Here is a 15,613-nt window from a genome sequence, read left to right on the forward strand (position 1 = left end):
TCTCTCTGAAATCAATAAATATATTTAAAACCAAACAAAACACATAAAACCATCAGAGTGCAAATGCACTCTGTATTCAAGGTATATCTCATGTTATTTGTGAGGAAAAGAGAAACATCTTATTGGTGAAAGTAAAATTAATATTGTCCAACTTGTAATTTCATGTTTTTTCCTTGCATGATACAGATGGAATGACCCATTATTAATAGAAGATAAAAAACACTCCAAAATTTAATTTTCCATGAAATATCAAATCATATTGAAATAAGAGTAATTTTCAAATTTGTAGAAAATAAACTTAAAATATTAAGTAAGAGATTAGAAGACTCATAATAATTATTTCAATCTTATAACGATAAACTATCTGACATCTTTATTGGAACTTTGTTCTAGCACTATTTACTATGAAGTAGAATTAGGTCCTGCTTTCCATCTTATTTTAAATTTGTTTAACTCCAATTCCCAATAAGTTCAAAAATTAGTTTGGCAGGGGAAATAGATTAGATATAAACAAGTCATTTAAATAAACACGATATCAATGTTGGTAAGAAGGGAGAAAAGCAATATGAATTCTTGTTGATCAAACTTGTATGAATTCTGTACTGTGATCTCGGGACTCTGCAGAGCATGGGCTCTTCTGGAAAAAGAGTCATTGGCAACTGCAGAACTTACTGAAGAAAGCAGCTTTGTTTGCATCATGTTATGGACAAAATAGGCACCTAACCCATGTACAATAACAGAAGCATGATCGGTTCTCCACAGTCTGCAGTCTACTCTGTTCTGAAAGGAAATCACGTATGAAATACAGTTGGCCTTGAAAACAATCTACAGTAGCCAACCAATGTCATGCAACCACATGCTCCAGGGATGGCTCTCAGATACTCAGCTCATCCTGCTTCCGGTCTTGCCTCCTGCCTGCAATGCCCTTCTCCTTTATCTTTATTTCCACCTTCTTCTTTTCTTTATTTTTTTTTTACAAAGCCTTGTGTGGGCTTTCTAAAATTTTTTTATTAACATATTTTTATTGATTTCAGAGAGGAAAGGAGAGATAGAAATATCGATAAGAGAGAATCACTGATAGGCTGCCTCCTGTATGCCCCACATGTGCCCTGACCAGGAATCAGACCGTGACCTCCTGGTTCATAGGTCAACGCTCAACCACTGAGCCATGCCAGCCAGGCCTATCTCCACCTTCTGAATCCCATCCAGCTCGAGCACTACATTACGTTTGCCTGCCATTTCTGGCCTGTGAAGATCCTTTGTTCTCTTTTAGCTTTAGCTCTTTAGCTCTTTTAGACCATTTTAGCTTTACAGATATCAGCTGCCATGCAAGCACTTTTATAATATTTTATGTATTTTCATGGAGAATTACTTCTCAATGAGCATAAATTTCTTGACAGAAGTGACTGTCATTCATTCATTTAAAAATATTCTCCCATAGTTGTTACCTTAGGTATGTGGAAAATAGTCAATATTTTTGAAGTAGTAAATATTTTTGAATAAAATGAGAATGTATTTTGGGATAACACATAAAGAATGGTAATATGGATTTATAGCAAAATGTAAACAAAAAGGAGTTAATTATAGATCTTCTGAACAAAATGCTCTTTGAAAACAGAATTAGAAAGTACTAAGCTATGCCCTTTACTTAGTTTACAGATATGATTCTCTTTATCATTATGAAGTTCTTGTTTACTAACAGAAAATCATAACAGCTATACTGACTTACATTGTGTCCATGTTAAACTCACCAATTTGCTTTGTGTTCATCTTGCTATAGGATGGGAAGCTTATGATGGGTACAATTTTCCCTGTCTTTTAAAGATTTTAGTAGGTTATTGGTGGGAATGAAGCTAAATTTCATCCTCAAGGCAAATTATAATATATTTTCAAATCCCATGGGTCTTTATATGGTCATTAATTTTATTTTCTAATTAAATTCATATTTTAATTACTTGAATTTTACTTTTATATATGGGGTATTATTTTTTTTTAGTATGCAGTTGATATGCATCTTGTACAAAATCCAATAATTAAAAAACTACTTTTTACTATATCAAAAATTATGTATTCTTAAATATAATTTTAAAAATTATAACAGTGGGAGCATTGAAGCTGAGAAGCTTTTAATCATGTTAAATGTTATGATAAGGTTTGAATGTTAAATATGAAAGTATAACTGTAAAAGTACTGCATTATAATAACTTAATACAAAGGTCCTCCATTTTACCTTTCATTGTTTGATTGAAGTATGAATAATAATCAAATTTTTCATTATTCTGACTCTGGATTCAAAAATTAATCTCATTCACAGTACCTGGATAAGTTAATGGTAGCTCTCAAGTAAAAATTTGAATGTGCTTGGACAAACTTTCAGGTAAAAAACAGGCAAAAATCTGAGCTTTATGAAATACATTTCCAAAGAAAACACTCAACTTACCTCCAATAGATGAGAATACCCACAAGAACCACTAGACAGATAAAAGTCAGGGCTGACACGATCACAAGGGGTATAACTGCCTTCTTTTCGGATTCCAACCCCTCGGCTAGACCAATACGAGACTCATGGCTACTATTACTGGCCTCTGTAGTCGGAGAAAATGAAGAGAGTTGATATTTAAATTTAAAGGAAAGTTACAACATTTTCAATCAAATAATTGCAATTTTCAATCATAAACAATTGCAAATAATTTCTTACCTTTAAAATTTTGACTCTATGATGCAAAGAATGTTTATGATTATAAGCCAATTTAAGTAAACCAAAATCTAAAAAGAAGGCAGGCAATCAGACCTGAAGAACTATAATATCCTAACAGAGATTGGCTCCCAGGTAGGGGAGCTATGGCAGAGTGAGCATAATACTGCCTTGAGAAGATTGTTAACAGGAAAATGGAAGTATTAAAATAAGAAGGCTATATAGCTTTGAAATAAAACAATCAGGAAAACAATGCTACTTACTGAATCACCATATAAAATCTTGATTTTCCAAAATTAATTTTAAAAGAATCATTTTTAATCCTGCAATTCGGTAAATAATTAGGAGCAGTTAATCATTTCATTCAAAGAGAATCTTAGGACAACCGTTCTTACATTAAGATAAGTCTTAATGAAGATAACAACAATTTAAAATTTAAATGCAGGATGCTTTAAAAATGTTATTTTGAATATCCTTCTTACCAAATGTTTCTCTATCAAAAATAAAAATACTACTGCACATGAATGCAAGGACTACATAGATCTAAGAAATTCCTTTCAAATATGCAAATGTAAATTATGAAAAAGGTTAAATTCTCTCCTTGGGTTCATTTTAAAAGGTGACAAGTGAGTATTTTTGTGAGCAAGCAGGTGTGTCATTGTTCTAGCACTTTCAAAATCACTGCCACTGGCGCTGTCCTTCCAAGTTGTTACAGGCGGTTCAGAACCCAGGGGGTCAGTGGCCAGGCACCATCATCCCTTCTGCTCTGAGGTGTGTGCAGTGGGAGACAAAGGCGCCTGAGCAGAACTGTTCTACCACAATGACATGCTGACAGCACCACCTGTCTGCCCGGAGGAGTTTAGAAAGAACTACATTTACTTTCTCCAGGAGAGTCTCCATTGCTTCCTACACAAATGGCACATCTGATGCTGTTCCACTAAGTACTTTACCATTAGTGACATGAGACAAAGGCATTCAATGGAAATGGAAATATTTTGAGAGTGATATACATTCATAAGCAAAATATAGCTAATGCAGAGAACTTAAGATGTAAAATGATAGCTTCCTTCTGTAACTGGATGATGCAAAAAGGGCCAAAATTTTAATCTACTCACACAGATCCAAGGCATAGAAATGATACTCAAATTTCCCAAAATGTTTGTTCTTACAATTTATAAATGCATTTTCTAAAAAAAAAAAAAATAAATAAAAATAGTGGAATTCAAGGATGTGCCTAAAAATCATAAAATGGAAAAGTGGAAATATTGTAAGTCAACTGACACTTGCGCTGTAGTTAATATTCTGTGAGAGAAGCCCACGTTTACTTTCTACTTCGTTAACCATGTGCTCTGGCAGTTACGTATATGGCGAGGCTCATTTAGAAAATGAATTAATCTGATGATGAATCCTTGACAATATCTCTATGAAATTTACAAAAGCACCTTATTTTATTGTCTTTACATTTTTTTTCTGTTGTAACTATCATGGTCTAAATGGAAAATCTGTGGGTAATAAATTAAACCACCATTTAGCAAAGTTCCTGGTACCCAGTAATTACAAAGGGTGGTTAATACTATCTGTGTCTGTTATTCTCAAAGTGCAGTCTTTAGTGGCATTGGATCCCCTGAAATTTGTTAAAAATGCAAATTTGGGGCCTACCCCTACATTTACTGAAACTCAGTAGTGCCCTGGCCGGGTAGCTCAGTTGGTTAGAGCGTCGTCCTGATATGCCAAGGTTGCAGGTTCAGTCTCCAATCAGGGCATAAAAGAGTCAACCTGGAGAGCACTCTGCTAAGCGAAATAAGCCAGTCGGAGAAAGATAAGTACCACCTGATCTCACTCATTTGTGGTATATATTGAACAATGTAAACTGATGGACAAAATAGATCCAGAGACATAGAAGCAGCGAACAGACCATCAAACCTCAGAGGGAAGGCAGGGGAAAGTGGGAGGGGGGTGGTAAGAGATCAACCAAAGGACTTGCATGCATATAAGCATAACCAATGGACACAGACAATAGGGGGGTGAGGGCCTGTGCTGGGGGGCAGGAGCAGGCTGGGAGAGGTCAATGGGGGAGAAAGGAGACATATGTAATATTTTCAACAATAAAGAATTAAAAAAGACCCACAAATAACCAGTGAGGGGAGGGGGGAGAAGAATCAACCAATGAATGCGTAAATAAGTGGAACAAGTCAATGATTTGCTCTCTCTCTCTCTGAAAATTAATAATAATAAAAAAGACACTGTGGGTAAGGCCCTGAAATCTGTGTTTAACAAGTCCTCCAGGTGATTCTGGTTCACATTAAAGTTTGAGAACCAATGATGTACATTAATCACATACAAAGTGAGCTTATATAATTACACAGGTCTTCAATGACTACAAATATTCATAACAATATGCGTATAAACATATATAGATACATACATCTCATTTATATATATGCATGTGCAACATATATGAGATATGTATGATCATATATGTGCTATATAAGATACATAACACATAAAATGCATAACAAATTACCATATATACCATACACACTATGTATACACACTATCCATACACATGTGCACAAATATAGTCTTGTATACAAACTTTCTCTTAAGTTTTCTGAGAGGTCTGATTTTAAATAAAACCTTTAATTGAGGAGTTAGAATTATAAATCCATAATAATTAATTACATATTATGAAACCTAGGTATTTTGTTCAAGGTGGGATGCTACAGGACAATGCACACAATCAACTGATTGCATTGCATATTATAATGACAACTAGTTGTATTGGTTTTTATATTCATTAGTTGAAACTAAAATATTAATTTTGATATAAGCTCAGTTGTATATATAACTTACCTAAATGATAAGGCAAGAATCTACTGATAGACAATTAGAAAATAAAAAAACTAAGATTAATATTTTAAAGTACCTTTTCAGAATAAAACATTATAATTCTGGCATTACAAACTAAGCATTATATACATATTTTATTATCTACAATCTTGAAAGCCTAGTCCTAAGACATAGACACCAATAACTCAGGTTTTCAGTCTCAGTTTTGTATTAACTCCCTAACTGACCTGGGTCAGATAACCCAATATCTCTGGGTCTAGGTTTATGCAGTCATAAACTGCAGATATTAATATCTGGCTTACCTATATTATTTTGAAGAACATGTCTTATAAGTTATTCTACCTTTAAAGATACATAATCAAATTATAATTTTCAGAATTAGTCTATAGGCATTTGACAAAGAGGCATATTCACTTATTTGATAAGACATACTATGTATTATTTTTTTTTACAGATATAGGTTTAAAAACAAGCCATAATTTCCCTAATCTTGTTTTACTTTATTTACTTCATTAATTGTTATTTGATGATGTTGGATGCTATATTCATGTTGTTTTCTCCTCATCAGTGGGAAAACATACTCTTAATAATTTGATAAATCTAGTAAGATTTATTGAAGAGAAATTGCTAAATTTTAGTCAATAATTCTAGGTTTGGTATTTCCCTATATATATTGTCTTTCCATAAAAGCATAATCTAGCAAGAATGTCTCAATGATGTCACTGCCCAGAAAGACAGAAAAATAGATTGATTCCTGATATTTTCCTCTAAAATGTATCTGATAAACATTTTAAAAATGTACTATAATTGGAGCCATAGCATCGGAGATATATATGGTGACCTATGGGTTCATTATTTATTCTCACATAGAGTTTAAGTTTTTAAATTGGAATGCAATGTTAAATAGCATCAAGTCAGAATACTTAGACAACTTCTCTATCAAAATGTACAAACTTTTAATTGCTGCTGTACTGAAAGAACAGCATACAATTGAAGGGAATACAAATAATGAAAGAGAAAAAATGTCCCAAGGGATTAGTGTCTATGTTCTGGATTATAAATATCCACTTTTATGCAATAATACTGAAAGATGTTACTCTAGCCTGTCTTTTAATTTACTGTTAGATTTAAATATGTTCATTGTTAATTTAAAAAATGTTTTAAAATTTAATAAAAGCAAATTATAAAATTCTTATGATCAATTCAATAAAATTATCTAGTATTCTGTGTGGTTAATGGTATTGAATTTCCCTTTTTTCTCACTGGCATTTGAAGCAAACATGCTGTAAATAATCTGCTCTAAGAAACATCTGGCCAATAAACTAATTTGCATAAAATCCATTAATAAATGAAATGCATCTCTACAGAAAGTGTTCTAACATTTTACATCTTGTCATACAAAACCTATACATACACTGCATATTAATGCCCATTATTTAACTTCTTAGAAAGGTGTATAACAAGTACAAAGTAGACTGTGCTTTGTTAGTTTACACTGCCCTCTTTAGGCAACATTAAGATAATCAAACAAAGACAATTTTAAAAAATTAAAACCTTGTTTTTTTAAAAAAAGCTTATCATTCACTCTCAAAAGTTAGCAATAGGACTTTTTTATAAAGCTCCCCAAGCTGATGTGGTGCAAATTATGTAACTCCTTTTCATGGGGCAGGTCAGAAAAAGGTGCTTATATCATATTACTCTCAGAACTTAAAATTCATTTTTGAATTCAATAGAACTCATTTACACCTTATTTTAGAACATGAGTAAATAGGAAAATTAAAATCATCTAAAAATAGCAACACTTTAAGCTATCATTTAAAAAGCAGTATAGTAAAAATATATTATGCACACATAATTGCTCCCACATACAAGAGGCATCCTGTAGAACATGAAAAACTGACAATAAATAAAAGTCACTTTCTCTCTATTGCAGAGAATTAAAGACCAAAACAAACAAAACAGAAACAGACTCAGATTCAGAGAACAAACTGTGATGGCTGCTGGGAGTTGGGGTGGGGAAATGGGGCAATGACTGAAAAAGGTGAAGGGGAACAGGAGGGACAACTTCCAGTTATAAAATACATAAGGCCCAGGGATGTAGTGTACAGCATAGGAAATAGAGTCCATAATAGCATAATAATTTTGCACTGTGACAGATGGTTAATAGGCTTGTCATGGTGAACACATCATAAGGTATATAAATGTTGAATCCCTATGTTGTACACCTAAAACTAATACAACATGGTATGCCAACAATATTTTCATAAAAAGCAAAAAAAAAAAAAAACCCACCCACATAGTGAGTATTCATTTGAGGTAATGAATAAAATCATCCTCTAAAAACAGTAAATTGATTTGAAGTTTTGGTTAAAAACCGATGCATCATTTTACCAACTTTCTATGTTTTCATGATTTTTCTATTTTTTGAGGAAGAAAACCCCCAGCCTCAGACCCTATCCCTTTGATGCACCACTAACCTGCCTCTGAAATGCTGACCACTTCTGAGTGCCCGCTAGCAACAGTCAGTGCTGAGGTCTGTGGGGATCCAGGAGTTATTTCTGAGTCACCTGCTTCCAGGACCCCAGCCACAGCGCTTTCATTAACATCTGGAAAACTGAACGCTGTGGCGGTCTCGTTCTCATTAAGACTACCTGAGACACTTTGCCCTGATCCGCTCTCTTCGTCCCCTGTAAGAACTGCCCATGCTGTAGACGCCGGGGGGAAAGGAAGCAGGGCATTGGCAGTCTGAAAGTCACTGTCCTGTTTCCCATCACCGTGCTTTTGGGAGAGCACATTTGTTGATGGTGATTTATTAGGACTTCTGTCCATATAAGTCTGACTTTCTGAGGTCACAACTGTGACTTTACTTTCTTCTCCAGACTTCTCAGACAGGGAGTATGGTATTGGGTTATTCTGATCCACAAGACTGTTTTCCTTGGGGTCTGAACCATTCATCACCTTTTCCTGGGATTCTCTATAGAAGGAGCAGGACATACACTTATTTACAGCTAAGCCATCTCTCTCTCTGTCGTCGTCATCATCATCATCATCATCATCACCACCACCACCCACTAACTCAGCATCAGATCTGGCACTGTGAGTCAGCTCGGAAATTGTTTTAGAAGGAAACAGCAACTTGGTTGTGGCAACAGAACCATCTTTGTTGGGAAAAGCGGCTGGAATAGAAACATACGCATTCCCGAGAGGGACAGAATGATCAGCAGTTAAAAGTGTATCAGAAACTACTGCTGGAATACCAGCCAATACCTCCTCAGTAATGGAACCCTTGGTGGAGGTGAAGGCTTCATCAGGATATACAAACTCATTTAAAAGTGTATTGGGAGGTACATCCATCGATAAAACAGGAGTAGCAAATGCCTGCCTTCCTTTCGGGGGAAAGGCATGGTTAAGCTCCAAACGGGCAGTTTGGAAGAACCTATCATTACTAAACAATGAAGGTACCACTTGCTGGGAACTTTCGCTTTTAAGCAAGACTGGTTCAACATCTTTCTTACTTGCATAAGAAATGGTTACACTTTGAAGTGAGGCAGCAGGCATATTAGAAGCAGGTGATACACCAAAAACTGGCACAGATGTGGAGTGTAGCATGCTTTCACTTGAAGCAGAACTGGATGCCATGGGATGCAATATTGTAGGAATAATGTGCTCAACCCTGGGGGATGCAGCCAATATTGGATCTCTAGGCACAGCCGAAAGAGCAGTTTTAAGCAACGTGTCAACATCAGAAGCCTGAAAGGAAGGTTGCAGCGATACTTCGGGGTTAAAAGAAGCGGAGGCCTCGTAAAATAAGAGTTGAGTCGAAGGAGAAAACGTTTCGCTAGAAGCGGGGTCAGAGGGCGCTGGCTCTGAGTCTGCGCTAAGCACAGGTGTAAGAGAAGGATCGCCGGCTGCTTGAGATACGGCATGTGTAGGTTGAACTGAAAAGTTATTTTCTGGAGGTTGACTAATCTCATGATCAAAAACCTTAGTGGTAGTATAAGCAAGAGAGCCTGGAGGTATGCCCTTTGTGTTAGAAATGGAAACAGGGGACTCTTGTAAAGATGCATTCAACTTATTTACATTACTGTACAGGCCGGGCGTGACTGTGCCTTCAGGACGGGAACCCATCTCAGTGAAAGGAGACATGTGCAGTTCAGTCTGATTTCCATCTCCTACATCCCTTTGAGAGAGCGGCTTATCACCATCATCACCAAGCACAGATACCGTATATGTAAATTCAGCGACAGAAACAGGCGGAGAAATGTTAAGGGCTGTCAGACCATCTGGGTCAGGGGAAAGCCACTCACTATCAGAGGAGGCTCCAGACCACTCCCCATCACCAGAGAGGCCGTGAGTGGGCTGCAGCCACGGGGCGGTGGGGGGTATTAACGAGGGCTGCTGCATGGGTGTGTGGCTAGGACCGCTAAGGAAGGAACCCCGAGAAGACACACCGACAGAATCATGCACAGGGACTGCAGAACCATAAGAAACAGTGAAGAGGTGTCGGGAGGCCTCGTCATGAGACAAGGCCGAGGAAGGTTCGGGCCCCGAAGAACGTGCATGCATGGTGACATCACCGCTGGCTGGCTCAGCTGGAGGAGACAGGCGCGTTTTATGAAGGACACCAGCGTCACTACCACCGAATTCCAACGTCTCTGAAGCAGCATGAGGCGTGGCCTGATGTGCCATCACAGGAGAGGACTGGGCCAGGCTGGGCGCTAACAGGACATCGCCCCCGGCCACTGGCAGAGAAGCATGCAGGGACCCCTGGGCACGCTCCCCAGCGGAGGTCACTGGTGGGAGGATCTGAGAAGCCGTGTACAGATGGCGAAACCATTCACTACTGAAGGAAGCAGAGGAAAATGGAAGCAAAGGTGCACCATCAGAGGAAGACAGGATGGAGTCAAATGACACAGGGACACTGGGAGACACAGGCGTCGCATGCAAGGCCGGATCACTACTCGAAGCGGCAGGGGGAGTGTCGAGGACCGGATGGCCAAGCAACACAGGGGTGACTAGAGGAAAGGCGCCACTACTGGAGGGAGGCTGAAGAGGTGTCTCACCATTGTACACGGGCTGCGTGGTCTGCGAATAGACCACGTTGACAGTGGGCACCAAGTCCCGTTTCCCAGAGGACGGAGTAAAAGCGCGAGGTGTTACCTCGGTGGGGAAGAAGGCAAAGGAAGAAGAAGGTGGCATTTCCATATCTGTGACCGAGGGGCCCTGGGGCACCCATGGGCCTGGAGAAGAGGACTCGGCTGTCTTCTCAGATGCGTCCACATGTCTCTCGGTGGGATGAGTCGGGAGAAGGCCCTCGCCACCTGATCCAACATCGGGCTGTGTCCTCCCGTCTGTGGGGCCAGGAAACCACACACTTCCCTCCCCGGAAGGGTCTTTGAGGGATTCTTCTGAACCCGATGATGCTGACTCTTCGGAAACATTTCTCGTGGGTGCTGGGATAAGGACATCATAGGTGATGGCCTCTGGGTTTTCTGAAGAAAATTCATACCCGTGGGCTATGTTCTCGGAGGTGAATGGCACAGCAGCAGTGGTGGGACTGGAGCCTGAAGAATCATCGGCTCCCGGGTCGAGCTTGACACTGGTGAGTAAACTCTCTTCGTCACTGAGATCAGTAGATACCTCTTGAGATTCCATTACAGAAGCTGTGCTTAGAGATTCCACAGTCCAAGACACGTTCCTCTGTGGAAATCTGAGAACAGTTTTAGAGGCTGAAGTGCCTTCCAGAGTGAGAAGTGGAGGTTTGGTCACAGTCCGTGATGTCAAAGAAACATCTTTTTCTGGGGCTAATGCAGTGACTGGTCGGGAAGTGGGATCTAGAGACGTGTTGGGAATATCACCCTTTCCAGAGAAGTCCCCTCCTCGTGCTGGGGACCGGTTAGTCTTGGCCTCGTTGAATTTAGTCCCTATGCGATGGTAGTTTGTTGTGGTAGAACTCTGGGGTTCCTTTCTCCTTATTTGGTTTGTGGCACTGTCTCTACCAGGATTCACAGGCGTGTCTTCTTCCTCTTCTTCCTCCTTTGAAAAGCAAACAAGACTTAGTGGAACATAAGGAAATAAGAGAACAGCTACATCTCAATAATATCTTATACTGCAGTATACTGGTAATCTTCATTCGTGGGATCTTGGGGACTTCCCATAAAGCACCATTCCAGAGAAGGCCTTCTCATCTCAAGGCACACAAAAACTAATTGCTAAAATTCTGCTGCCCACCAAAAAATATATTATATTTTTTCCTATCTGCCAAAACAATGAGGTATAATTTTATTTTATTCACACCAGATGGTTATTGTGTTGGCTGTTGTCATTTTTTTTCAAATATGTTTTTTCTTTTTTATTCAGAGAGAGGAAGGGAGAGCGAGAGAAGGATAGAAACATCAGTGATGAGAATCATTGATCGGCTGCCTTCTGCCCGCCCCCTACTGGAGATTGAGTGGCAACCTGGGCATGTGCCCTGACCGGGAATCAAACAGTGACCTCCTGGTTCATAGGTTGATGCTCAACCACTGAGCCACACCAGCCGGGATGTTGCCATTTTTTAATTTGACAATCTAAGGCAGCGTTTCTCAACCCGTGGGTCGCGAACAATGAAAATACATCCCGCATATCAGATATTTACATTATGATTCATAACAGTAGCAAAATTACAGTTATGAAGTAGCAACGAAAATAATTTTATGGTTGGGGGTCACCACAACATGAGGAACTGCAGAGGAAGACAGGATGGAGTCAAATGACACAGGGACACTGGGAGACACAGGCGTCGCATGCAAGGCCGGATCACTACTCGAAGCGGCAGGGGGAGTGTCGAGGACCGGATGGCCAAGCAACACAGGGGTGACTAGAGGAAAGGCGCCACTACTGGAGGGAGGCTGAAGAGGTGTCTCACCATTGTACACGGGCTGCGTGGTCTGCGAATAGACCACGTTGACAGTGGGCACCAAGTCCCGTTTCCCAGAGGACGGAGTAAAAGCGCGAGGTGTTACCTCGGTGGGGAAGAAGGCAAAGGAAGAAGAAGGTGGCATTTCCATATCTGTGACCGAGGGGCCCTGGGGCACCCATGGGCCTGGAGAAGAGGACTCGGCTGTCTTCTCAGATGCGTCCACATGTCTCTCGGTGGGATGAGTCGGGAGAAGTCCCTCGCCACCTGATCCAACATCGGGCTGTGTCCTCCCGTCTGTGGGGCCAGGAAACCACACACTTCCCTCCCCGGAAGGGTCTTTGAGGGATTCTTCTGAACCCGATGATGCTGACTCTTCGGAAACATTTCTCGTGGGTGCTGGGATAAGGACATCATAGGTGATGGCCTCTGGGTTTTCTGAAGAAAATTCATACCCGTGGGCTATGTTCTCGGAGGTGAATGGCACAGCAGCAGTGGTGGGACTGGAGCCTGAAGAATCATCGGCTCCCGGGTCGAGCTTGACACTGGTGAGTAAACTCTCTTCGTCACTGAGATCAGTAGATACCTCTTGAGATTCCATTACAGAAGCTGTGCTTAGAGATTCCACAGTCCAAGACACGTTCCTCTGTGGAAATCTGAGAACAGTTTTAGAGGCTGAAGTGCCTTCCAGAGTGAGAAGTGGAGGTTTGGTCACAGTCCGTGATGTCAAAGAAACATCTTTTTCTGGGGCTAATGCAGTGACTGGTCGGGAAGTGGGATCTAGAGACGTGTTGGGAATATCACCCTTTCCAGAGAAGTCCCCTCCTCGTGCTGGGGACCGGTTAGTCTTGGCCTCGTTGAATTTAGTCCCTATGCGATGGTAGTTTGTTGTGGTAGAACTCTGGGGTTCCTTTCTCCTTATTTGGTTTGTGGCACTGTCTCTACCAGGATTCACAGGCGTGTCTTCTTCCTCTTCTTCCTCCTTTGAAAAGCAAACAAGACTTAGTGGAACATAAGGAAATAAGAGAACAGCTACATCTCAATAATATCTTATACTGCAGTATACTGGTAATCTTCATTCGTGGGATCTTGGGGACTTCCCATAAAGCACCATTCCAGAGAAGGCCTTCTCATCTCAAGGCACACAAAAACTAATAGCTAAAATTCTGCTGCCCACCAAAAAATATATTATATTTTTTCCTATCTGCCAAAACAATGAGGTATAATTTTATTTTATTCACACCAGATGGTTATTGTGTTGGCTGTTGTCATTTTTTTTCAAATATGTTTTTTCTTTTTTATTCAGAGAGAGGAAGGGAGAGCGAGAGAAGGATAGAAACATCAGTGATGAGAATCATTGATCGGCTGCCTTCTGCCCGCCCCCTACTGGAGATTGAGTGGCAACCTGGGCATGTGCCCTGACCGGGAATCAAACAGTGACCTCCTGGTTCATAGGTTGATGCTCAACCACTGAGCCACACCAGCCGGGATGTTGCCATTTTTTAATTTGACAATCTAAGGCAGCGTTTCTCAACCCGTGGGTCGCGAACAATGAAAATACATCCCGCATATCAGATATTTACATTATGATTCATAACAGTAGCAAAATTACAGTTATGAAGTAGCAACGAAAATAATTTTATGGTTGGGGGTCACCACAACATGAGGAACTGTATTAAAGGGTGGCAGCATTAGGAAGGTTGAGAACCACTGAAGGGAAAAGAGGTCAGTGCCTCTAATTAAACAGTCAGGTATCGCATGTTTCAAAGTGTTCCAGCACATGGGTTGAAAATCGCTGCTCTATCCTATAACCTTTATCATCCACCCTCTAGAGCAGTGGTTCTCAACCTTCTGGCCCTTTAAATACAGTTCCTCATGTTGTGACCCAACCATAAAATTATTTTCGTTGCTACTTTATAACTGTAATGTTGCTACTGTTATGAATCGTAATGTAAATATCTGATATGCAGGATGGTCTTAGGCGACCCCTGTGAAAGGGTCGTTCGCCCTCCAAATGGGTCGAGACCCACAGGTTGAGAATTGCTGCTCTAGAGAGAGTAATTAAATTTAATGAAAACATCCTATTTATGACTGCCTTTATTTTAATGCTATGTAATGAAGTAATTAAATTAATAGATACCACATCTTTGAAAGGAAGACACATTGTAGTTACTGGGAGTGTTATTTAACATAGTATGTATTATTTTTTGTTTCTCTGTTCAGTACATCTGACAACAAACTAAATAGGAATTAGCTTTTTGTAATATGAAATGTCAATGAAACAACTTATTTCAAAGACCAAAGTAGTTGCACATTCAGCATATTTCATTGTATATATTAAGAATAAATCATAATTTTTAAGACCTCATAATAGAAAGAAGTTTTTTTTTTTTTCATTTTGTTTGAAATACTTTCCACTTAAGACTTAGGCAGACATTTTAGAGACAGCTTGTCAAAATACATTTCTAGTACTAGTTAGTTATTTTGTGTTTCCTTTGGAAACACCATTCAGGTGACCCAGCCTTTCATGACCACTTAGTCACTATAATGACCCAGGAACAATCTAGCGAGAGGTCAACCAAGACCCATAATTTCTGGTTTTGATTTGCCTTTTTAAAAAACCTATTCATGCCGAAACCGGTTTGGCTCAGTGGATAGAGCGTCGGCCTGCGGACTGAAGGGTCCCAGGTTCGATTCCGGTCAAGGGCATGTACCTGGGTTGTTTGTACAGAAAGTAAAGCAATGTTATTGTGGGATTTGATAGAAATTGTTAGATCATATAGAGAATATAGATGTTGTCTTTTGGGAACTTTGGTTGAGAAGGGAGGAGACAGTGGAATAATAACTAGAAGTTAATTAGAGAGGGTGGAGTTGGTAGGTCCCTGTTTTGGTTTTTAGTGTTAGGAGGAGGTACGTGTTTGTCTATGGCTTCTATTTTCCCCGTAAACAGTAAGGTCATCTGCTGTGAATGAGGGGTGAGGAGAGGAAAACAGGTTTGAATAGAGCAGAAAAAAGTTTGACAGTCTTGGCAGAGGATAAGAACATGGAGTGATACAGAAACTAGGCACAAATCCAGATTTGCAAAAATGAGGAAGAGTTGAGAAAATCCATGTTGTTAAACTTAACACTGATCCTCAGCAAAACTTTCAATCAGATTATAAAACAAATGG

At 39.6% G+C, this 15,613-nt stretch overlaps 1 protein-coding gene across 1 annotated transcript in view; it reads right to left on the reverse strand.

The window, feature by feature from the left end:
• Positions 1–13,425, reverse strand: part of LOC102258071 (receptor-type tyrosine-protein phosphatase zeta) — a gene marked incomplete at its 5' end in the record, with an annotated part of 52,146 nt that extends 38,721 nt beyond the window's left edge. Inside the window, 3 exons of the mRNA XM_014549915.1 lie at positions 2,441–2,585; positions 8,023–11,581; positions 12,256–13,425. Coding sequence (XP_014405401.1) covers positions 2,441–2,585; positions 8,023–11,581; positions 12,256–13,425 — 4,874 coding nt within the window. The remainder of the gene's footprint in view (positions 1–2,440; positions 2,586–8,022; positions 11,582–12,255) is intronic.
• Positions 13,426–15,613: the final 2,188 nt, after the last annotated feature.

The sequence above is a fragment of the Myotis brandtii genome, unplaced genomic scaffold, assembly GCF_000412655.1.
Source record: "Myotis brandtii unplaced genomic scaffold, ASM41265v1 scaffold575, whole genome shotgun sequence".
In the NCBI taxonomy this organism is placed as follows: Eukaryota; Metazoa; Chordata; class Mammalia; order Chiroptera; family Vespertilionidae; genus Myotis; species Myotis brandtii.